Source organism: Heliconius melpomene, chromosome 20 (assembly GCF_056956725.1).
Source record: "Heliconius melpomene rosina isolate 202511_hmr_F chromosome 20, ASM5695672v1, whole genome shotgun sequence".
NCBI classification, from domain to species: Eukaryota; Metazoa; Arthropoda; class Insecta; order Lepidoptera; family Nymphalidae; genus Heliconius; species Heliconius melpomene.
The window spans coordinates 14,167,026-14,190,936 of NC_140408.1; the positions used below are offsets into that span (position 1 = coordinate 14,167,026).

A 23,911-nucleotide genomic window follows, 5' to 3' on the forward strand; every position below is an offset into this window, starting at 1 on the left:
ATGTTTTTTTTTAGGAGCTGACACCATCTCAACGCGCTGAATTCATAAGAAAAATCACTGCCTTAGAAATGGAACCAGATTTCAAAAACTAGCGTTATTTATGTAATAATATTATTATTATAAACATATAAAACAAAGCGCGGCGTTGAGTTCCGTCATTCAACTAAACATGGAGCGGTGTAAGGGGACCTGAGTATACTAGGTTAACACTACGTTCCCTCTGCATATCCTGCTATATGCGGGATACAGCGTGAGGCTAAAAAATTATATATACATATACATACAAATGTATTATATATAAATTTTAAATATATACTATCTATTTATTTCTAAGTGCTTTAAGGAAAAAGGTTGTTAATAACAAATTCGCTACAAAAAGGTGTTTTTTTTTCAATTGTTTTTTTAAATGGACCAATTTCAATTTTTTAATTTATTTTTTTGAAAAGGTTAATACCATAAAATTGCTATTCCAAAAACATTCCAGTGTTAAAAATTTGAACGACCAAAATTATGTATTTATGAACATTTTTAAATGTATTTTTGCATAAAATGCGTCAAATTAAAAATAGGTAACTCTGTCATTGTTTTTTTAAATTAAAAGTCAAATTGTTTTATAGCATAGGCTGGGCCTAGTTGAGTCTAGACTAAGATGAAAATAATACTGATATTTAGAATATATTATTATTACTAATAACAATAATTATATATAAATGTTTATACATGACATTAATGGTAAGTAGACTAATAATGCGAAATGGTCTAATTTTAATATTTTTGCAAAAGATATAGCCTAACTTTAAAGTTCTGTAATTTTAAATCCGTGATTTGCTAAAAATTTGGGACCGTCGTATCGCAATGGGAAAGCGTTTGTCTGCAAAAGCGACGGTCGTGAGTTCGATTCCCACTCAAAATGGATTGTATTATTTTTTTCGCTCCCACGCAATATCTTGAAAACTGTGTGTAAAGTGAGGAAAAGAAAGAATGTGCCCTAGCATTAGGTTCCCTCTACATTTCTAGATGCGGGATAAAGCGTGAATCTAAAAAAAATCTCTTCTAAGATGCTATATTAATTTCTATCAAATAGAAAATTTTTGAGCCAGATCACTTATAAAAAATATGTATATTATTAATATATATAAAAAAAAAATAAGTTAGACCATTTTAGCATATCTAGTACGAAATATACTCTGAACGCTGCCCATTTTCCATATAAGGTTGCATTATAATACGTCCGTCCGTAGCTGTATATTGTTACACTACGGTAGACGAGTCGCGGTCACCCTGAAGTTAGGCTTTCTGAATTTTTGCAAATTGTTCATTCTGGAAGAAAATAAAAAAAAGTATAAAAATTTCTAAAATCAAAACTGCGCAGCCAATCTATAGCTATCTTCTGGGCAGCCACGACCTGTCGACACTACTGTATATAATATTTTTTTATACACAATAAGCAACGGACAGAATAATGAGATGTATTTTTTATACATAAATATGCGTGATAGTTCTTTGGGGGTAGTTTAACTGTTTTTATTTACTTCTGTTGTTTTAGAAAATTAAATGGGGTGTAAATGATTTTTGTATGGTTGAAGAGTTAAAACGGAATTTTGAATTATGATTGATTTTTTTTAATGAAATATCGAACAAATGCAAGCCTTTTTAAATATAATACTATTTATATGTTTTAACTATATTATGTATAATTTATACATTAAATGATTCAAAATTTCATTTTAAATTTGTGTTATAATTTTTATATACACGTGTGGGTTTCGAGGGTACATGATAAATCACAATACAAATTATTTATTATATTTACAAAAAAATTAAGAAAACTATATTGTATACTTGTCTCAATCTTGCTTATTATATTTTACCTCACTCACACACACTCGCTTGCTATCTCGCTCTAACATTTTTAAATATCACATTAGAAAATATTTTTTTATTGTAATTTAGTTGCAAAAGCAAACAAATAGAACATTTCATTTCATTCTTAGTTCTTATTATTTTATATTTCTATTGCACTTATACACATCACGTATATTCGCTATCTCGCTCTAACATTGTCATTTTATTTTACATTTTTGTACATACCAATATAAATCAATCATTTATTTAAAAATGTAATTTACTTAAAAAATGATAATGGAATGTAATGCTGTTTCGCTTCTATATTCTTTTTCTTGTATTAACATAATATAAGAAAAAGAATTGCTATCTCATTCTAACATTGTATTATGTCAGTCTTAAATAAAATGAATTGTAAAGTTGTAACTTCTTCAAATAGTTTTCTTTAATAATTACAATATTTTAAGTAATACTTTGTATATGATTTGAAAAAGAGAAAAGAAATAACAGTGTTAGAGCGAGAGTGTCTTTCATAATTTGCATCTAAATTACAATTTATTTCCAATTCTGCCGACGTACAAAGCATTCTGGTACATTCCTTTATATAAATAATGATTTTTTAAATATGTAATGAAATTATTTATGAAAACGAACAAACTAAGTTAAAACTATTATATTTAGAATATTTAAAAAAAGTAGTTGTAATAGGTAGTAGTTGTAATTGTTTTTATAATTTCACAGTCACTGTGAATTTGAGGTTCTTGGTTGGTCCTGTAATAAATGTTTAATTATTGTATTTGTTTGTTTTATTTTTGTTTTCTGCTACCAAATAAATATGGGATTTATTCATATCTGTAAATATTACATACACTTTGAAATTACTTTCACCTGTTAAATTCTCGGCTTAAAATCTCTAATTCCTTACTCTCTACCATTTTCGATTTTAATTATATTATACTGGCTGTTATTAATATTTCAATAATTGGTTACCTGTGACTGATTTTTTCCTTTTAGAATCATAACTTGGATTTTCGGAAAATTCTGACTACGGTGACAACTACAATACTTGTATATGTGAAATATTAAATAATGAAAACAGGGTAATTTAATGTTTTATTTTTAAATTAAGTAATAAATACATTTTTTGATAAATAAAAAGTACTATAATGAATAAGATCTTTTATCCTCAAACCAAATTATGAAAGTCCGAATTTGTGTTGGACGTAGAGTAATTAAGTAGTCTTCTTGCTCAGATTGCTCAGTTTGCTCAGGTTGATCAGAGTTCTCATTTGTTGCTCTGTTTTAAAAAATATTTTATAAACAATACCTTGTTTATCTATAAATTTAGTAAATATGATGAATTGATGCATACAACACTAGTTGCCATGACAACGTGTATGTCATTACACAAAAGTGATGTCAAATATATGGTAGTGTTATATTTATTTGATTACTTTAATGTTTTTTTCTCTTTGAAAATGGAATATCTATTTTTTCATTTCCTCTGGTAATAAGGCAAAGCGCATACTACTGAATACGACGGAAAGTGGGGAGCGGAATGTTATAAACCTGGCTCTCTCTGTCTTCCCTGCCCCATGCGGGTTAAAGCGTTAAGCTGAAGAAAAACAAAAATATTCTAATGGTAATTGAGCTCTGAAATTTTAACCGTTAGTTATAAGTTTTGGTATAAGTAAATGTATTTAAGCAAAAATACATACCGTTTTATTCTTCTATCCGTAAATCGATCTTCTTCATTCATTTCTAGGGAACTTTCTTCATGAGATACATTTATATATTCTCTACGTCTTTGGTATCTTGAGTTTCCTTTTGTTTTATCTGAATAAAAAAATGGTAAGTTTTTTTATTAAAGTTTTTTATATTAAGTTTTTTTTATTAATTAAAATTGATGCCAGTCCAGGCCAGCAGTTAAGGAGCACAAGTATGCGACTGTAATGCGACGCGATAGGTTGTGGGTTCGATTTCCATTCGAGTAAATGAAATATTTAATATTTTTATTTTTTCGCTCTGGGAACAAGGCAAAGAGTGACGTTGAGTTCCGCTACGAATACGCAATGCCATCAGAGTAGGCAGAGGGAACCCTCTGCCTACTGTGCTGTGTGCCAGATATAGCGTGAAGTTAAAAATTACCTTCTTTTGGATAAAGCACTCTATCATATTCTTCTCCATACTTTTCCCTATACCTCTTCCTAAATTCTTCTTCAGCTTCAACATTTATAAAGGGCACTTCAAAACCAGATATCTTTCTTCGCTTACTTCTATAAATTAATTTACCAGAATCTTTTGGTACCTTTCTAATATTTCTGGTACTTTCTTTCGAATCGACATTATATTGCCTTGTTTTATAATTTCTATTTGTAGTATCTTTGTACATTCTTCTAGGAGTAGCTTCATCATTTCTTCTGTTTATCCTGGAGTCTTCTAAATTATCTTCTGAACCTCGTAAATAAGGTTTGAAACTCTTCCTTCTTGGTTTCGTTTTGTAATACATTTCATATATAGACTTTGTTACACCGTCGTCGGAGTCATCTGTATTCAAAACAAATATTTATTTACTTATTTGGACATACTATAGTTGTTACAATATTTTTACACTCTAGGGGAACATTCTAATGTTCTAATAATTGAGGTGATTACTTATCAAAACTGAAAAATCTAAGCATAAAAGAAAAAAAACCTTTTTTTCATAATTTATCATTTCGGGTTTAGTATAACCGAAAAGGTATCGCTTAGATATTAAAAATGAAAATATCGGAATGTTCTTTTTGACGTCGTGGCATCGATTGAGGGTTCGTTTCTTGGAAATTAATAATGAAAGGAAAAGATTTCCTCTGCCGACCCTGCTACAGCTTGAAGTTAAAAATATAATACCAATAACTCCATAATTAGTGGTTGTTTTATTCCCTCTCTTGTTTCCTCGTTTCTTCTTCTGTCTTGAAAAATCTTCTACAGATGAACTGCCATCCTCTCCACTAATACTTTCAAAGGTCTTTCTTTTTTCATTTACACTGGGCTTGGAAGACTTCAAAAATGAAAGTCTTTTGGAAGATTTCTTTCTCTTGGAAATATTCTGGGTGTCATTTTTAGCATCTAAACTATTATTACTATTATCATTATTATATATATTTTGTCTATCTGTTATTATATCTGGTTTTATGCTAACAACATTATTAGTGTTATTAACAAAACGTTTTCGTCTACTTTCATTATCAAATCCGTTTTCTTTCTTTTTGTTTCTTGTCTGTCTAATGTTGGAACTCTTGGGATATATTTCCTCTGAATATAGCCCTGACATGGAAAAAATGTGACATTAGCAACACGGCAAAATTAAAATTTGAACGTGGCATTCTTTTCATAGCGATAGCATCTTCTAATATGTTTAGAAGACGTTTTAATTAGGGAGGTGGAGAATATAGTTTCTTAACACTAGGTTCCCTTTGCTTCTTCTGCTAGATGCGGGATATAGTTTAGATTGAATAACAATATAAACAATTGCAATGCTTTCTATTCTCTCCTGTGGAGGCAAAACAGCGGCTTTGAGTTCCGCCAGAATCCAGCGGAAATGGGGAATAGAGTGTCTTAACATTATGTTCCCTCTGCCTAACCTGGCGTGTGCGAGATACACCGCGATAGAAGAAACAAAACGTTACGGCTACGCTGTATTGCAGTATGAAGATATAAAAAAAAAATTAAAAGATTTTCTCACCAGGTTCTTTATCTTCTTTACTCGTCCTCAGCTCGTCGACGTAATCTGGATTGTCTTCAGGAAGTATTCCGTCATCGCCGCCGTTATAGACGTAACTTAAAAAAATATTCTTTTATGTTATAATCCTATTGCGCTATATAATTTATAAGGGGAGGGGGAGGCGCAGTTATATAGTATACAATTATACATATAAGGTATTTTTATATTATGGATTTCATATAGTGCCTTATCATTGTAACATTACATTTGTATGTATAATTGATTGATCGAGTATATTATATGCCAGCCATTACTTCGATTCTGAGCCGAAGAATACTTATATTTTACTTATTCTGGTAGTATACTAATTAAAAAGTTGAACATCTTAATAGATATTAAATTATAAATAGGTAATCTTCCTCACCGACTACTCCAATCCATTTGCCTCGCTTGCTGCAACCACTGATTGGCGCCCAACGTTGTCTCCTCGACCTTTGTGATGATAAACAAGAATACCTTACGGAGGTCCACCGTTATATGGCCTGAGCTTGGGAGACTGGTGCCTGAGCTTCGATCTTCTGTATAGAATTAAACCTCTCGACAATATTAAATAATCCTATGTTTAATATAGAGAAGTCACCAACTTAAATATAATAGTAATCTCTCCATTAAGAAGGCCATGTTTAAAGTAAACTGATAAATTACCATGATTCTTCTCTAAGGTATTCTCCAGTCTTAGAAGTACGGAGCCTCCCTTCCAAGGCTCTAATGTCAAGATATGGATGTGATGAGGAAGACCGTGTAGTCTTAGACCTGTGTACTAAATTATTTTATTTTGTAACTTTGCAATTGCGTATAACGCCGCTTTTCTAATGCACTGGTGATATGTAATTTTTTAATAAAAAAATCTTTTGTAAAAAAATGCATAATTCCATTGACTTACTCGTTTATTCCTGACATTCTGCCATTTTCTTTTGTTAATCTTCTCTCCTTGAGTCATAAACAGCCACGGCTCGAACGTCCAACGTCTGTACATTTGTGACACTCTCTCATAGAAAGAGAGATCATCCACTAAATATACATATATACTTCTTAGCTTTACGCCATATCCCGCATATAGCAGAATAGGAAGAGCAGCCTAGTATTAACACACTCCGTTACCATTTTGGCACCATTTTGTCTTGTTACCAGAGCAAAGAAAATATTGAATAATCAATTCTTGTGTGGAAGTGGTGGAGAACGTCGTAGCGCAGCAGCACAGCGTCTGGTATATATTTTTCATTTTCCAGCTCTGGCTAACAAGACAAACCGCTGCGGTGAGTGCCGCCACTTAATACTGTCTCAAAAATATGCATTGCGTGGAGAACGGACTATTAACACTCAGTTCTCTCTGACTTCCCTTCTATAACTGTAAGTTTTAAATATACCGTTAAAAAAAATCCTTCTGCACAAATTAGCTGCCGAGGAAATCAGTTATTTGTTAATTGGTCTAGGAAGTGAGTAATCAAGTTTGTTTGGCGGAAATATTACTTGTCAAAGCAAAAACCCGAATGAGAAAAACATGGAAATAAAAACAACAAATAAAATTTATCTAATTATTTTAATAATTGTCCGTCGTGGCGCCGCGGTACATCATTTGATTTTTAAAACGGCGCTTGTGCGTCCACTCCCAACCGGGAGAATGAATTCTCAATGAATTCTCCAGATGAAACTCTGCTTTCCATTCGAATTCGTGACATCATGTGTTGAGCGGTGGAGCTCAACGCCGTAGTTTGTCTTACTGAAGCGTCGAAATAGAACTATTTACCTACGAATGGTGCTTTAACCCATAACAATAAAAACACAACTAAGCTACGATGGCTGTAAAGTAGTAGTGGAAAGTATATGTACAATAGTGACGTAAATAGCTTATATAACAATTAAATAAATAAACGTACCTTCTTGCCTATGATTGCCTACAAAAATTCTGTGTTTGCCTCTAGCTACCAATCCTATACCGAATTCTTCTTCATTCAACGATTCTTCTAGACCAAATGTGTCGTCAGTTAATAATCTTCTATGAACCTGAATTATTTAAATGATTGAAATATTACATTTACCGTAGCGAAGAAGGAGAGCGTCAAACAGTAAATGCAGAGGTTGTGAGTTCGTTTCCCACTCGAGGAATTAAAATATTTTGTGTCCTCGCTAGTATGACGACAAGGCGCGGCGTAAAGTTCCTCTTAATGTCACGAAAATGCCAGTGCGGAGGGAATGCGGTGTCTTACGTACCGCGCGGGATACAGCGTGAAAAAGAATAGGCGCAAAGTGTATAATATAAGTATATATGTACGTACGTTCGTAGATTTTAAAACTTACCATCAGTTCAATCTCTCCTTCATTGTATGAAGTGCCTCCTTGAGTTCTATCAGTTAACACACAAAACGCATCTGTTGAGTTTTCTATACAAATTTTTCCTGCGGGGTAAAGGCAGGATGGTAGCTTACGTTTATTTGTTCCGCCTGAAATACGAAATTACTCGTTTTTGTTTTTCTTTCTTACGTTGTATCATGCAGATAGCAGGGTAGGCAGTGGGAACCTGGGAGTTAAATTTTTCCGTTCCCGATTCAGACATTTCCGTCCACGTCCACCTTCTACCGTATTCTTGAGGCATTGCATGTCACGGAACTTGAACATCTCTTACTAGCACCTACATAAACATTTCTTTATATTTTGGATAATCTGGATTAAAAAAAAAAGAATACTCACCAGTGGACTGATTCAGACAATTCCGTTGCATCATTTGCCTCCCGTTAGAATCAGTGTAAAAAACACCATTGTTCGTTATATTAGTTTTGAAAATTGTCACCACTTCTTTGCCCAAGTCCTTACTTAAACGGAGAAAACAAATATTAAAATATATTTTTTTAATATTGTTTATACATTTTTTTTTCCGCAGCCAGCGGCAGTATTTAACTCTTTGAGATGGTTGTGGATTCGAACCCACTCGTGGGAAAGAATTATCAATACAAAGAGAGAGAGAGAGAGAGAGGTAGAGCAAAGAAATAATAATAACTTACTCAATAGGCACAGGTCCAATGATCCATTCGATCTCCACAAATTCTTCCCCGCGGTACAGACGGGTTATTTGAGTTATCCAGTCGGAGAACCGCTGTCTTATCTCTTTGACTAGTGTTCCTCGTATTGTATTGTATATTGCTTTGTCTGTCACCTGAAATATATTAAATATATATTTTGAACATTTATTAAAGTCGTATTCCGAAGTTGGGTGAGTAAAATATTATTTTAGAAAACGTTTCAACATTTTAAAGTAGCGGGTTGTGAATCCACCCCTCTTGGAAACCCTAAAGGCGTCCTGGTCGAAGTTCGATATAATTTCCAGTATTTTTATATAAAGATACGTTACGTTTTACTTTAACACCAGAGCGAAATAATTAAAACATTAAATATTTCATTTCCTCGAGTGGGAATTGAACCCACTACCCACAATATATTTTTTCATTCATATGTAGATACTTGAAACTAGACAAAATGAATACAAACTACACAAAACCTTACGAAGGTCTTTCATCATCCTATAACTAACGTAAAAACTAATTTACCGGTATAGGCCTATCCTGCCCAGGTCTAAAGCTGTAAGCTCCAGAATTCTGCATATTCGGAGCTTGGCTATAGTAATACCAGTTCTGAGATAACATTATTTTAATTCCATCTACATGTTGTATTGATTCTAGAAAGCCACTTGTTTTATTTATTGTCACTTTTATATACTGGAATTGAAATTAATAATATAAATAAATTGATGAGGCCGTCCTGGTACAGTAGTATAGCGTCTGTGTTGTGGGTTCGATTATCAATTGGGTTTGAATATGTACATTTCCGCGCTTTGGTAACAGGACAAACATATGCTTCGTGGGAAAAATCTTTAAAAATATTACGATCGGCCGCCATGACGCAGCTGATGCCCACCGGCGTTACATCAGTTTTCGTCAAAGAATCAATCAATATTTTACGGTATTTATTATGAATAATATTTTGTCTAGGGTCCGGCTCGAAGGACCAATTTCCTATTAATTGATATGCTATCGATATCATGAAATATGTTATGTAATTGATAATAATATATAAGCTTTTAATATGATTTATTCGTATAAGGGGAACTATAAAATATATTAATTCTGAAAACTTACTTCATTTGAAATAGATGTTATACGTTCTTGTTCAATACCGCTATCTGTAGTTTGAGATTTCTTTGCAAATTCACCTTCAGCCTTTAAAAAAACATCATTATATTAAAAAGTCGTCGTGGCGGAGGAGTAGAAGTTCGTATCCCATTCAGGGGATCAATTTTTCCAATATCTTTCTCGCTGTAGCAAGACATTACGTCTTTATTCCTGCTATGAACGTAAATAAAAAAAAAATATATTTACTCACAAATTGATCTCTAACACTAGTAACATAATAGGTAGTGAAACCCAAAGGCGGTACATTTTCAGCTTCGAAACATAGCTCCTGTAACGCGGTGGACGACCGACCTGGGAGATTGATCATTGCGGTTGGCAGTGGGACGAGCTGATGTTCCACTTCTTCATCTATAAAGAGAGAGAAAGAGAAAGAAGGATATATTATAATAGAATCTCTAGTAATTACATTGTGATTATTAGTGAGAATAAGTCATAGTTCGAGTCGATTCATAAGTGTAGATTTTCTCCGGTTGATTTGTATTTATTATTAGAGCATTAATGACTGTTAAAGGCTAACTAATATTTTTGAGTATAATTATTATTTTATTTACTAATTATTATCAATCTAGGTTAATTAGCATCTCTGCGCACGACGTAAGTTGCCTATGCATACCTATGTGTTTTTTATTTTCCTGTTTACCATATAGTAGGGTAGGTAAAGACCCTCCATCCCCAATAAAAGACTTCCATTCCCCACTTTCCACCGAATTCTGGAGGCATTGCGTGTTGCGTGGCATTTGTCATGATTGATTTTATTTCAATTATTTATTTTCATTTCCCTGCTCTGGTAAGACGTAACGCAGAGTTAAGTTCCGCCGCTCAACATACAATATTACTAAAACGAACAGACACTGAAGTGCCTTTGCCCTAGCCTGTGTTGGCCTACTCCTCAAAATAAAGAAAGGAAAATAACCTAAAAAAACCGTTTTTTACTTACTATTATAATCTTTTATAGAATAATGCATCGCTTGGACTGGAAATCGTATGTGATGGTAGATTTTCACACTCGAAGGATTGTATACAAGAAGAAGCATTGAGTCTTGAGTTTCTGTAAACTAAATTATAATATACATTATTATTAAATTAAATGATGTAATATTGATAAATTAAACGCGATGGTTGTGTGTTCGATTCTCACCCGGGGGAATCAATTATTTAATATTTCCATTTCCTCGCTCTGGTAAAGATGCAAAACACATTGTTGAGTTCGGGCACTCAACACGTACTATCTCAAGAATTCGGCAAAAAATATGAAACGGAAGTGTCTCAATGGGAACGGAGTGTCTTAACAATAGGTTCACAAAGTTATCTCCGCCTAAAGCTGATAAAAAAATAAAACTTTTAGTGTCTCAGCTCGACAACGATGATATTTGGTACTTCTTTGGTATTTTGAAAATACCCGACGCCTTTTGTTCCTATAAAAGTTATTTAAATAACTTACTCTACACTGACTAATATTAAGCTGATGACAAACAACAAAATGCTGGTTATTCTTCGACCGCCTCCCACCCCAAGTTGGTGTTAGAACACTGAAAAAAGAAAAATATATTTGTTTTTCGGAATTTTATTATAGAAAATATAAACTAAGGTAAGGATTTTTTTAAAACGATCGCTTTAAAATTTTTTTTTAAATTGTTGATTATTTTCATTTTGCCGTTCTGGTAGGCAATATTTGGCGTTAAGTTCTGTGGAGAACAGTATTAACGCTAGATTTTTTTACCTATTCTTCTATATGCGTAAAGATATGAAGTTACCTTAAAAATAACGAGACTTTCTTCGTACAAGCATACACGGCGTCGGACAAAATCTTTATAAAATCATTGGCTACGTGCTGTTGACTAGTTCCTGGAATAAAATAAAAAAAAATGTGTAGAAAATTAATTTAATGTGTATGACATATGACACATTCTAAGCACCTTAAGTAACTGAGGTCAGTGATGATGATGTGTAGATGTACACACATACAGAAACACACTTACACACACATACACACATGGCCAAATGTTCACACATGTGATGTCATATCCCCACATATAATCTCACATCCACAGACGTGATCCATCCGTGATGTCATATGAACACATATCATCTCACGTCAAAATTTTCTTGTACGTGGGAACGTAGTGTCTTAACACTAGATTGCCTCTACTTAAAAAAAAACTTAAGCATACCTGTAATTCCATCGTGATGCAGCACCAAGCTGACTGCGTGCCGTAATAAGTGAAGTTCATAACAATCCTTCATGCGTGATAGTACTGACAGCTGTTTTACTACCTAGAAAATTTATGAATCTGTTGTAAACTATGTTTTATATAGATAACTACACTGTATTATAGTATTATATTATAGGCCAGGCGAGTAGCGACAAGTTGTGAGTTTGATCCTCCTCGATGAATATGAAATAGTTAATATTTTCTCGCTCCGGTAAATAGGAAAAAGGCGGAGTTAAATTCCACCACTCAACACGCAATGCCTAAAGAATTAGGCAGAAAGTGAGGAACGGAAGTGGTCTTAATGGAAACGGACGGTGTCTCAACATTAGGTTCCCGTAGCCTACCCTGCTATGTCCAGAATATGGCGTGAAATGGAAGTGAAACTTTCACGTATCAAATTACTGAACCGATTTAGATGAAATTTTACAACATAATACACATTACAGCTTATACAATTTACGTAAAGATTTTGTATAATTTGGCTATAATATAACAATAAGTTTAAACATATATGGTAATATATTATAAATAAGTGATTGTATTAAATTTACATATTTATCTTTATTTACATATTTATTTGCCTTATAAATAATATACCTACCTGTAAAAACGCATGAGCTTTTTTCACAAAATATTTAAAACTTGGCCTCGAAGTGTAGAAGCCGGTCCAATAAGTGTTAATGTCGCTCCCATATGGCAAGTGATCATTCTTCAAACATTGGAAAGGAAATAAAAATAAAATAATTGTAAGAACATCTATACATGAATGATTGGTAGAAAACAATATTGTTTAGCAAGTAAAATAAAAAAATGTATATATTTTGCATTAAAAAAATAAAAAAAAATTTTTGGCAGCCTGCCAAATAAATCCTAAATTTTTTAGGAAAAACTCATTTACATACGTACATCACCAGATGTGTATAACAATTCGGATCTGAGTGCGGATATGGATACTTATCAATCATTTAAAATTTCGGATATTATGGGTTACCACCTTTACTTTTGCATTACATTATTTGTATTTAAAGTTATTAAAGGTAACAAAAAAAAATGAGAAAAGCTATTAAAAAAGTCTCATTTAGACCTTGATTCTATGACCTGGATTCGGATATGGTTACATGTAGATGGTATGGTCGTGTTACGAAGCCCCATTGTATGGAGCAGCTTTTTCTTAATTTTTTGTACGTACCATTTCAGTGTATAGGGTTTTATCTCTCCTCCCGTGCAAGTAAATGGCTTTTAAATAACAAGAAGGCGTAGAGTAAAATATATTTATATCGGACATGTTGGCTGAATGTGATGTCACGTGACTGAAATAAAAAAAAATGAACTGTTAGAGGGAGGCCTATGTCCAACAGAAGGCGTCAAAAGGCTGATATGATAATGATGATGATGCATGGAGACAGTGTCTTAACACTAGGTTTTCTCTGGCTACTCTGCAAAGCAGGATACAGCGCGAAAATAAAAAAAAAATGAGTGACATTGTGTGTTATGCTACGACGAAGACAATTTTATAATTCAAGAAATCAATTATATATATTATAAAAAATAATAATTCACCACTCTGACCCCGACACGTTCAACAATTAGATAAAACTAACCACCGTTCATTTAACAATGTCCTTTGAAATTGTAATAACAAAATTGAAATAAATATTTACTTCCCTTGAACTGGATATCTATCTAGGATAGCGGCACCGTTATATATTTTTTTCTTTATAAATGATTACATAGAGGCCGTTGTCACACAGGCACAGTGGGACGAATGCAAGCGTTAGTAACGACAGTTGTGGGTTCGATAGACGCTCCACCACTTGACACGAAACATTTCGAAAATTGCAGTGATTGGGGAACCGAGTGTCTTAACATTAGGTTCCCTCTGTCTACCTTGCTAATACGATCGACAACGTGCAGCTATTATTAAAAAAAAAAAAATAGAAACAACGTTATTTCTGTATAAACAGGCAGAGAAAGAATAGTTAGTTATTTTGGAGAAATCGCATGTGGAGTGACGGAACGAAGATAAGTTGTTTAGTAGTAACTTTTGTAAAGTGGGTAGAAAGTGGAGAAAAAAGTCGGAGTGTCTTGGCACTAGATTTCCTCAGTCTACCTTTCTTTGCGGGTTACATCGTGAAGCTAAAATAAGCCTCTAATTAGCCGCCTAAAAGAGCGCCCTATGCCACAGAGGGAACCTAGGAACTAATATTTAGTCATTTTGTTCCCATTAAGACACTTCTTTTCCCCACTTTTTGGCAAATGCTGAAGGCATTGCAAGTTGAGTGGAGGAATTCAACGCCGCACTAAGCACTTGCCTCGTTACCAAAGCAAAGAAATGAAAATATTAATTATTTAATTCCCTCGGATGGGAATCGAAGTCAAACCAACAACTTTTCGCGCCTCTACTGGCTTCTTTCTATTTAAGATGTCATTTTTTGTTTCACACAAAAAAAAATAACGGAAGGAAGTATTTTGAAAGTATTGAAATTCGTTCGACTATGAAGTCACGCCTGACTTGTTGTGAGTACTAGAAATACGAATCAATTCTGATTTATAAATAATACTTTATTGATTGTTCGTATAATTGATTGTTTCTTACTCTAGGTCGTCGTGCTATTAGGGCATCGTGGTTGTGGGTTCGATCCCCATTTATTTCCGCTTAGTATGGTAGGCAGAGGAAACCTACTTTAAAGACACTACTTTCTCTATATTCCGTTCCATTTTTGGGACACTGCGTGTTTAGTGGTGAAATTCAACGCCGCACTGTGTCTACTATAGGCACCCATAGTTCGTCATATAGAAATTATTATAATTTAATAATAATAATTTCTATATGACGAACTCTCACCCGAAAATTATTATTTTTAAATTGACCCTGCTATACTTAAACTCATTTGACATTATTATTAATTCCTGGCTCCTGTTACAAGACAAACCGCGGAGTTGAGTTCCGCCACTTAAAACACAGTTTCTCGAATTTGGGCAAAATGATTGGTGTATTCCAAATAATTTTCGAGACATTGTGACGGACGGAACTGAACGCCGCTTTTTACCAAGCAGAGCTGGGAAATGATAATTATCTTTCCACGTCAATAACTAAGGACTTACTTGATCAATTTATCAATGTTCATGAACCAATTAGCGGCACTCTGGTAAGTGAAGTCTCCTCCCATCGTCACCATTATATTGTCGTGCTCGTAATACTTTGCCTGTTTTTCCACTAGCGATATGAAAGTGTTTACCTGGAAATTTATAATATTCTATTAAATAAGCTTTAGTATTAAAACGTGACAATTGTGAGTTCGATTCCCACTCGGGGGATTTTTTTTATTTCCTCGCTCAGGTAACAAGTCAAAGCGCGGTGTTGATTTCCTCCACTCAATGTGCAATGTCTCGAAAATTGAAAGCAGAATGTAGAACGAAATGTGGTGGAACACAACGCCGCTATTTTATTGTTGTTACTCGAGCAAGGATGATAATCTGTTCCAACGAGTGAGAATTGAAATCACAATGGACGTCACAATTACAGTCAATGCTTTGTGCTGCTGCATCACGACGGAATCAAGAGTGTTATTAATAACATACAAATTTTGTAAAATAAAAACTTACACGAGATTCAGCGTTAAACGCCGCACTCTCAGGGTCATCGACAATAGGCTCGTCGCTACAGAGCAAATCAAAACAGAAGCCATCTGGTGCATTGTACAAATTATACAACGTATGAGTTAGGATATCTGACATTTTACCTAAATTGAGAAAAAAACATATGAGTATTTTTATTTGTTTGTTTGTTTTAGTTGAGTGCTCTAATCTCAGGAATTACTGGTTCAAATTGAATTTACGGTCGATTTGGTGAAAAATTGCATACTTTTATGAATTGAATGAAATAATTATCACTCAATTATAATTACTTTGTATAATACAAAGAACTGGTTAATTGAAAGTTACAAAATTTTCGATAAATCAACATTTATTTGCATTTATTAATTCATTTATTTAAAATGTTTATATTTTTTTTATATACAGCCGTGGTTAACGAAAATCCAACGAGCAGTAGATTTTCATTAATCACGACCATATTTGAAAAAAATTTAACATTTTAAACTTTGAGGGATCTTCTTTAAATTGGCCGATTTTCATATCCGCCCGATTTACCATTTGACCACCCGCGCATTGCTGCTGGTAAAAGTTAGTTCAGCATATAGAGACTTCTTTTCTTACTGACTGTAAGTGCAATGGTTGTATGTTCGACTCTTAAATCGTAGCAACGATGATAGTTAAAAGATTTTTATTTACACCCCCGGGAGAGACAACGTGCGGCGTTGCGTGCCGTCTCTCAACACACAATATCGTGAATTCAGGTCGAAAGCGGGGAGTCGAGTAATGTCTTGACACTAGGTTCTCTCTGCTTATCCTGTTATACGGTGAATATCGTGAAGATGGTTCTTACCAAGCACATCACTCCCTCTCCACATGAACTCCATCCTATCTTCTTCTAACATCGCTTCTCTTTCTTTGTGGTCGACTCTACCTATAAAATATTAATTATTGAGTTAATTAATTTCACGGAAAATTTGAAGCCTTGGATCCTTGAAGGAGTGATATGTTTTTATTTCCTAGCTAAAGCGCGGCGTTGGGTTCGGTCAATCAACACAAAATTTCTCTTAAATTGAGTGTGTGGGAAACGTAGTGTCTTAACACTAGGTTCCATTTGACTAAATGCATGATTTATAGTGAAAAAAAAGATCTTTTCTCCACCTGGATTCAAACGATTGCACAGTGATTGCGAAATTCAACGACCCGCTTTGCCCTACCTTTCAGTTGTAACTATTAAGATATTATACATTACCTATGAAAAGTCCATCGAACCCCATCTGAGCGAGTAGGGACGCATGTTCTTTAGAATGTCCGTATGTATCTACTTGCCAGGCCGCTTTAGGTGTACCACAGGGCCCTAGAGTGTCGTTCAGTTTTCTAAAATAAATAAAGAATGGTTAAGAATATATTTTATATATTTGGTCAACAAAAAATGCTCAGTGAATGAATGAAATTAACTATTTTAATTTTTTCGCTCTGATAGAAAGACTCTGCGCGAGGTTGACTTCCAATTTGAACGGTGTGTAGGAAATGAAGTGTTTTACACTACGACCAACTTGCCTACCCTGTTATAACATTGACACAGCGAAGAGCTACAAAATGTGTTGTTTCTTTTTTACGTAAGAAATATCGTATAATCAATTTTATCCTACCTCAAACCCCAAGTATACTGATCCAAAAGCTGATGATAGTCCACGGTAGCTTCATCAGCTTGCACCCAGCCACCGCCAGCGAACTGAACGCGACCTTCCGCTACCAACATCCTAAATGTAGAGCGAGTGGCACCACGCTGTTCCTTCCACCATCTCCAGAAATATGCGGTTTCTGAGAAGGTGAACCTTGGAAATGGGACAAAATATATGTAATAACAAAAACATTACCATACCATACCATTTTTGTTTGATTGTAGTGGGTTCAAACTCCAAGCAGGGAAACATTTATTGCCGCTCTCCAGCTTAGACCACGACCACCACAAAACACGATGCATCCGACTTTCAGAATGGAACGGTGACTCGTTACCAGAACCAGTTCGTTATCAGAGCGAAGAAATGATAAATATTTATCATTTATATTTATCGAGTGAAAATCGAACCACAACCTGTCACATTTTTAGTTAAACGCTTGTGGCTCTGCGGTACGGCTGGCTTCTGAATAAAATTAAATATAAAATATATGATAATAATTATTTAATAAATACACTTACTTTCTCCTTTTGTCGTGGAGTAGTTCAGACAGAACTGAGTGGTAGATGAGTTGCACGTTTGCTGAACTGATTGTAGATTTTGCTGCAATGTATTATATAATGTTATATTTACCAAGTAGGATGAAAATACTGTGAAATTGAGCCAATGATTACGACCGTTGGGGGTTCGATTTCTACTCGAATCACGCATATAAGAATATTTCACATACAAGAATATGATATCAGGCTAAGAACGAACCGTGACTGGCAGTATGGTGTGAATCCTCCCTAAGGGTTCCAATTTTACCTTCGAGGAACGGAATCTTAAAATAGAAATAAAAAGCTTGAAAAAATGTAGAGTCTAAATGAACTCTTTACTTTACGCTACTCACTGCCATAGTAATACTGGTCGAAAGTCTTCACCCATCCCGCGTCCATATGAGAATGTGGTATGATGTGAACGTTCAGAGCACCGTCTCTTGTTGGTGGGCATTGCTACATTGGAAAAAAAGACAGTTAACTAAAAAAATTCCGATATGAGAAGTTCTAAAACGTAAACAAATAATTAGAAAAGAGCTGATAATCTTCAAACGGCAAAACATATTTTCTCGAATCATGGCTATAAACACTCTCAATTAAGTCGCCTTTCAAACAAAAATAAAACTTAATTAAAATCGGTTCATCTATTGGGGAGTTGACAGCCTCAATTAGACGATACTTGTCACAATACCGCTCTCTTTTTTCTTAGTGCTTACTAGTGGAAATCAATGCCGCGTAATGCCTTGTAACTAAGACGAGAAAATGAAAATAATTCATTTCCCCCATATCGGAATCGATCCCACAACCCTCGCGCTAACAGTTAGACGCTGCTCCGCTGCGCCACGATAACCCAAGTTAAATTCAAAATCTTATTATATTTGTACCTTACCTTATATCCACATTCAATTTTATCACTAGAAGATACTTCTTTATTTATAGAAAAATATATAACTATTAAGATTTTAAATGTTTTTACTAATTCCATATTAATAACAAGCTTTTTATATAGTTTTATTTTTTTTATTCAAACATTCACTATATAGGAAACGAAACTGAAGAACTAATGGAGTATTGTTAGTGTTAGGTAACGTTTCAAAGGTGTATTCAGAATGACGGTATTTAAAATTAAATCTTTTAAATATGAAATACGCACCAATAACTAAGCGTTATCTTAGTTTTAGGTTATGTGCGGGCTAGCCTAGCAAAATTCCATACATTCCTTCCAAACTAATTGAGTAGCGGAAGTAAACGCCGCATTTTATCGTACTAAAGCAGGGAATTTACTTCGGTCCTTAATTTCAATTGCTATAGTTCAACATGTAGGTTGTTTAGGGAGACTAAGAAAGGAAAGAAATGACATTTTTTTACATTTTACTTCTTAAAATCCACACAAATAAATTCCGGACGACGTCTAGTCTATATATATAAAATCGAAAGGTCACTCACTCATCACGAAATCTCAGAAACTACATGTGCTAGGAATTTGAAATTTTGCATAGGAGTTACTTATAGGACGTAGGTGCTCGCTAAGACGGGAATTTGTAATATTCGACTTCTAAGGGGTTATTTTGGGGTTGAAAGTTTGTATGAAACTTCGTTACTAAAAATGCTAGGAGTCTCAAATTTTGCATGGACGTCACTTATAGGACGTAGGTACTCACGGAGACAGAAATTAATAATAACGTAGTTCACGCAGCCGAAGCCGCGGGCGGGCCGCTAGTATATTATAAAACACATTATAATTGTAGCCAAGCCTTAACATTCTTGACGATTTCAAAATACAAATGAAACTTTAGTAAACATTCAACATTTCTTCGACGAATGTGGGAATATTTTTGTGTTGTAATGACTTCTGTATTACCTGATGAGGAGGTCGTGGGTTCATTGAGAGATGAGGTAAGTTTTTGGACATTTTTTATTTATTTCATTCTTAATTATCTAATGGAGCCAGGACCTGAACTGGTCTCTTCTATTAAACCATTCGAGTTTCCACTTGGTCGATTTTTTCTATTTACTACTCGATCGACATACTTGTATATCTCCAATCTGTATAATAATACAATACAGATTTCATTAAAAACAAATTATTATTTCAGTTTAATATCGTATCAATAAACGTCAAATGTATATACTAATTTACAAGATAATAGCCTTAATGTAAATTACATTTAATTCTTATACAGGTTGTTTAAAAATATGTATTTTATTATTTACGCTCCGCTACTCAGTACTTAATGTTTTTAAAATTAGGCGGAAAGTAGGGTACGGAGTATCTTGACACTACGTTCTATGCAACCGCGCTCCCAGCTGGTAGGCAGATTGATGGATGGGTAGATACAGCGTGGAGCTTGAATGGAATGTCTTGAAAATTAGACAGTGCGTGAAGAATGTGTCTCAACACTAGGTTTCCTTGTCTACCCTCTAAAAAAATACAAATTGATTAAGTACGAGGTGGTGGTAGTCACTACCTAGCCTACCTATATATCAGAGATATGTGAATATATATTATTATTCATTCAGTGTTTGTATATTATTTGTAGGTGTAATTGAACTACTCATTAGTGAACAATGACAATAATGGACATCAACTTCAATAACAATTATATTAGTGGAAAATTTCTAGTAATAATAATATAATCAAAACTAGGAAACGAAAATATTTCTGAGCTGTAATAGAATCCACTACCGTCGTACTTACTGTTAGTCGCTGTGCCATGTTAATACTAATACAGACACACGCTGTATAAAAGTAAATTAAAAAATAACTTAAGACATTACATAATTGAACAATCGTGTTACAGATATTATCGAATATTTTGTAATAAAAAATATGAACAAGTGCCCACCGTCACAGTATTACAGTCAGTTTTTTTACTTTAGCACTAGCAATATACTTTGTCTTTGTCTGGATAAATAAAGAATTTAGTATACTTTTTTTTCACGTGTATTTTGATGTAGGCATTGGCAACCTGAGAATGTTAAAATACTCCGTTCCCATTAAGATGAAGGACTAACTAGTTCTTCCTTCTTCTGGCATGAACTGAACAACTACTGAAACTGAATAAAATTGTCTAATTTATGCCGAGCACACAAATTGTATACAATTCAGACGTTACTGACGAGATTGTATATTTCCCCATTCATCCTTTAACCTTCCCTACTATACACTTCTCTGGTGAGGAATCAAAGCCACAGCCGTCTCTTCTACGCTGTACCGCCACGCCACGATGGCCTTACAAAGAAATGAATCACTATATTTTCCTTCCTTCACAAAGGTCGAGTGACATAACCCGAGTGACCCGTGAAATTGGGTGTATTATATAAAAAACACTAACCAAGTAGTGACCTTGTATGTGAACTTGATACGTCAAATAAAAGGTCAATAGTATCTATTCTATAATAGACGGATGTCGGTTTTCCTTATGGGATTGAACTATAAAGATCTCAACGAATAGTAGCTATCGTTTTTGAATAGCAGGTCTAAAAATTTTGTGTTACGACACTCTGTCTCCCATTATTTTTTATGTATAGTTTCTTGCACTCTCATTGAGACCAGTCCAACCAGGACAAGAGTGTGACTGTAAACGCGACAGGTGGTGGGCTCGATTCCTAATCGAGAAAATTAAATATTTTATAATTCTTTTCCTAGAAGGTATCTATCACAAGTACTGAGTTCATATCCAATCTGGAGGAATATTAATTTGTAATTTCGGTATATAATATAGGCTAATAATAGTTAGGTATAGACGTTTTTAGGTCAATGCAATGACTAGCAATGTCTTAGTAAATAATGATCAATGGGCGGAAAATGAAGAACGAAGTTGATATACTAATAGATTATCTTGAAGTAATCTTACTAGTCATTAGCTTGGTCCGCATGGCCAAATGGAAATAACTAGCCTGGATGGAGTTGTGAATAGCCAGAGCTGAGGCCAGTCATGTCGCAGGGGCACAAGGGTGACTGTAAATGCGACTGGTGGTGGGTTCATTTCCCACTCGAGGATATGAAACATTTACTTTAATTTATATTTAAATTTCTTCCCTCTGCTGTCGAGGCAAAACGCGGCGTTGTGTTCCACCGCTCAACACGCAATGTCTCAGAATTCGACGGTAAATGGGGAACGGAGTATCTTAACAGTAAGTTCCCTCTACCTAACAACCACGAAACACAAGCTTAAAGTAAAGAAAATATAACAATGATCTACCATATTCTTTCCCAGGTTTTTCAACCTTACTTAGTTTTTGAAATGATATCTTGAATATAACGAGGTTTTTAGTCTTTTATTCTGTAACGAACTGAAATATGAAAATGAAATATCTACGTCTTAGCAAACAATCGATAAATAGACTATCCAACAAAGCAAAAATATTTTTTTAATTTGAACAAGTAGCTCCTGTGATTAGCGCTTTTAAACAAATAAGCTCTACAATATTTATCATGTATGTATTAGTATAGATATATGACATATATAATTGGTTAAATTTAAATATGAATTACAGATAATTAAAATATAATATTACCATTTTTTATTATTTTAGGTTACTGCCTACTTTGTGTACAACAAAAACATTTTAACCATTAAGAGATCCGTACATTTGCTGTGAACGTGAGATGTGTAGATTGTTATGAGCGTGCGGCGCGAGTGTGCGCGATTGAATTATATCTAGAATATAAGAAGTGAAGCCATCGTGACGCTAAGGAATAGAGTGAATGGAACAGTCCTTGCCCAGTCCAGATTTAATTGTTATAAAAAATAAGACTAATAATATAAAATAGTAAAAAGTTAAATAAAATATGTATAAAATCAATTCAAAACTAAATTCTAGAATATGTAATGATCATTTGATATTTTGCTGTTATTTTATTGTTTCACGCTGTAGCTATATGTAGATTAATTGATGAAGTTCCACCACTCGGTTGTGGCGGGACTTTAACGTAATCTAAGAATCTCGAAAATTGGGCAGCATAGTGGAAATGGAGTGCCTTACAACACCAGGTTTTCTCTGTCTACTTTGCTATAAGCGAAACAGAGTAATGCTAAAAAAATATTAAGTCGCTTACAATCAGACCACGCTAAACGCAGAAAAGGCCTTGTCAATATGTTTTATAACGTCATAATTTGAAGTGACTATTAAATAAAGTAGAGTAGTAGTTTATGAATATTATGTATGTATGTTTGACAACTAGCAGCATAGTAACTGACCTGGACAAAGGGAAAATATATATTTTTTTAAGTTTATCGTTTTATCTCATATTTCCTTGAGTAGGAATCGAACCCATAACCTGTCGTGTTTACGGTCGCACGTTTGTGTTCCTGCTCCACGACTGGCCATTTAAAATAGTTTCGTAAAAATTATTATAAAAAAAATAGGGGCTGTTGCTCCTTCCTTGCCCTCTTTCTTGACACTACATTCTCTATGCTCACTCTATTATGCGCGATACAGCGTAAAGTTGAAAAAAATAACTACTGAGCAATTTTTTTAAAGCAGAAGATATCAATAATTAGTTTTGATTGGTTATTAGTTTTACATTTTTTACGGTGTAGGCAGAGGGAAGCTAGTGTTAAGACTTTCCGTCCCCAAAACACCTAATTTTCGAGACATTGCGTGTTGAGTGGCGGAAATCAACGCCACGCCTTGTCTTAATCTGTATTAGTACACCAAAAGAAACAGTTCAGAGAAAAAAAAAACTTTCTAACCAACGTGCAAAACACGCTTTTTATATTATATAATATAACGGATGAGGGAGTTAGTGGGGCAAGGTCGGCAGTCAACCACGCTCGACTGTGGCCGGGCTGGCCGTAGAGACGCTTAATGGGCGATTATCAAACGATGTTGCTTACAGTTGAAATTATACTTATATATAATGTAAAATAACTGAGAATCCCGCACACCACAGGAAAGGCAGAGGAATCTTAGTATTAAAATACTCTGTTTTCCACTTTATGCCGAATTTTTCGAGGCATTGCGTGTTGAGCGGCGGATATCGACTCTGGCATTTGTCTGTCATTAGAGAGAGGGAATGAAAAATAATTAATTCCTCCGAGTGAGTACGGTTCGCATCTAAAGTCACAAACAATCGATTAAAAAA

At 34.1% G+C, this 23,911-nt stretch overlaps 2 protein-coding genes across 5 annotated transcripts in view; one reads left to right on the forward strand and one right to left on the reverse strand.

Annotated features, from left to right (window-relative positions):
* The window catches only part of ACC (acetyl-CoA carboxylase), a 50,755-nt gene extending 48,114 nt beyond the window's left edge, over positions 1-2,641 (forward strand). For all 3 annotated transcript variants that reach the window (XM_085205121.1, XM_085205122.1, XM_085205123.1), the window contains one exon: positions 15-2,641. In XM_085205121.1, coding sequence (XP_085061247.1) covers positions 15-92 — 78 coding nt within the window. In that variant the 3' untranslated portion in view covers positions 93-2,641. The remainder of the gene's footprint in view (positions 1-14) is intronic.
* On the reverse strand, positions 968-18,835 carry LOC146528141 (lysosomal alpha-mannosidase-like). Of its 2 annotated transcripts, XM_085205124.1 has the most exons (29): positions 18,710-18,835; positions 18,174-18,276; positions 17,803-17,884; positions 17,252-17,437; positions 16,852-16,976; positions 16,453-16,533; positions 15,612-15,748; positions 15,111-15,244; positions 13,195-13,315; positions 12,603-12,714; positions 11,964-12,062; positions 11,547-11,637; positions 11,234-11,321; positions 10,730-10,847; positions 9,983-10,140; positions 9,739-9,819; positions 9,151-9,318; positions 8,608-8,759; positions 8,297-8,418; positions 7,907-8,049; positions 7,486-7,612; positions 6,492-6,619; positions 6,254-6,368; positions 5,973-6,126; positions 5,570-5,664; positions 4,735-5,151; positions 3,994-4,392; positions 3,564-3,681; positions 968-3,142 (listed from the first exon to the last, which is right to left on the reverse strand). In XM_085205124.1, exons 1-29 carry the CDS (start codon positions 18,803-18,805, stop codon positions 3,007-3,009), a joined length of 4,086 nt encoding a protein of 1,361 aa, XP_085061250.1. In that variant the 5' UTR covers positions 18,806-18,835; the 3' UTR covers positions 968-3,006. The 2 variants fall into 2 exon arrangements, with proteins under 2 accessions (XP_085061250.1, XP_085061251.1); XM_085205125.1 differs by lacking the exon at positions 9,151-9,318.
* Positions 18,836-23,911: the final 5,076 nt, after the last annotated feature.

What these genes read in the sequence shown, in the direction of transcription:
- LOC146528141 (XM_085205124.1), bottom strand. Translation starts at nt 18,805, where the DNA reads ATGGAATTAGTAAAAACATTTAAAATCTTAATAGTTATATATTTTTCT. An exon ending in GTTCGATGGACTTTTCATAG is followed by an intron (nt 16,534 to 16,851) that starts GTAATGTATAAT and finishes AATATTTTATAG; the next exon opens with GTAGAGTCGACCACAAAGAA. An exon ending in ACGGATAGAAGAATAAAACG is followed by an intron (nt 3,143 to 3,563) that starts GTATGTATTTTT and finishes TTTTTAAAACAG; the next exon opens with AGCAACAAATGAGAACTCTG.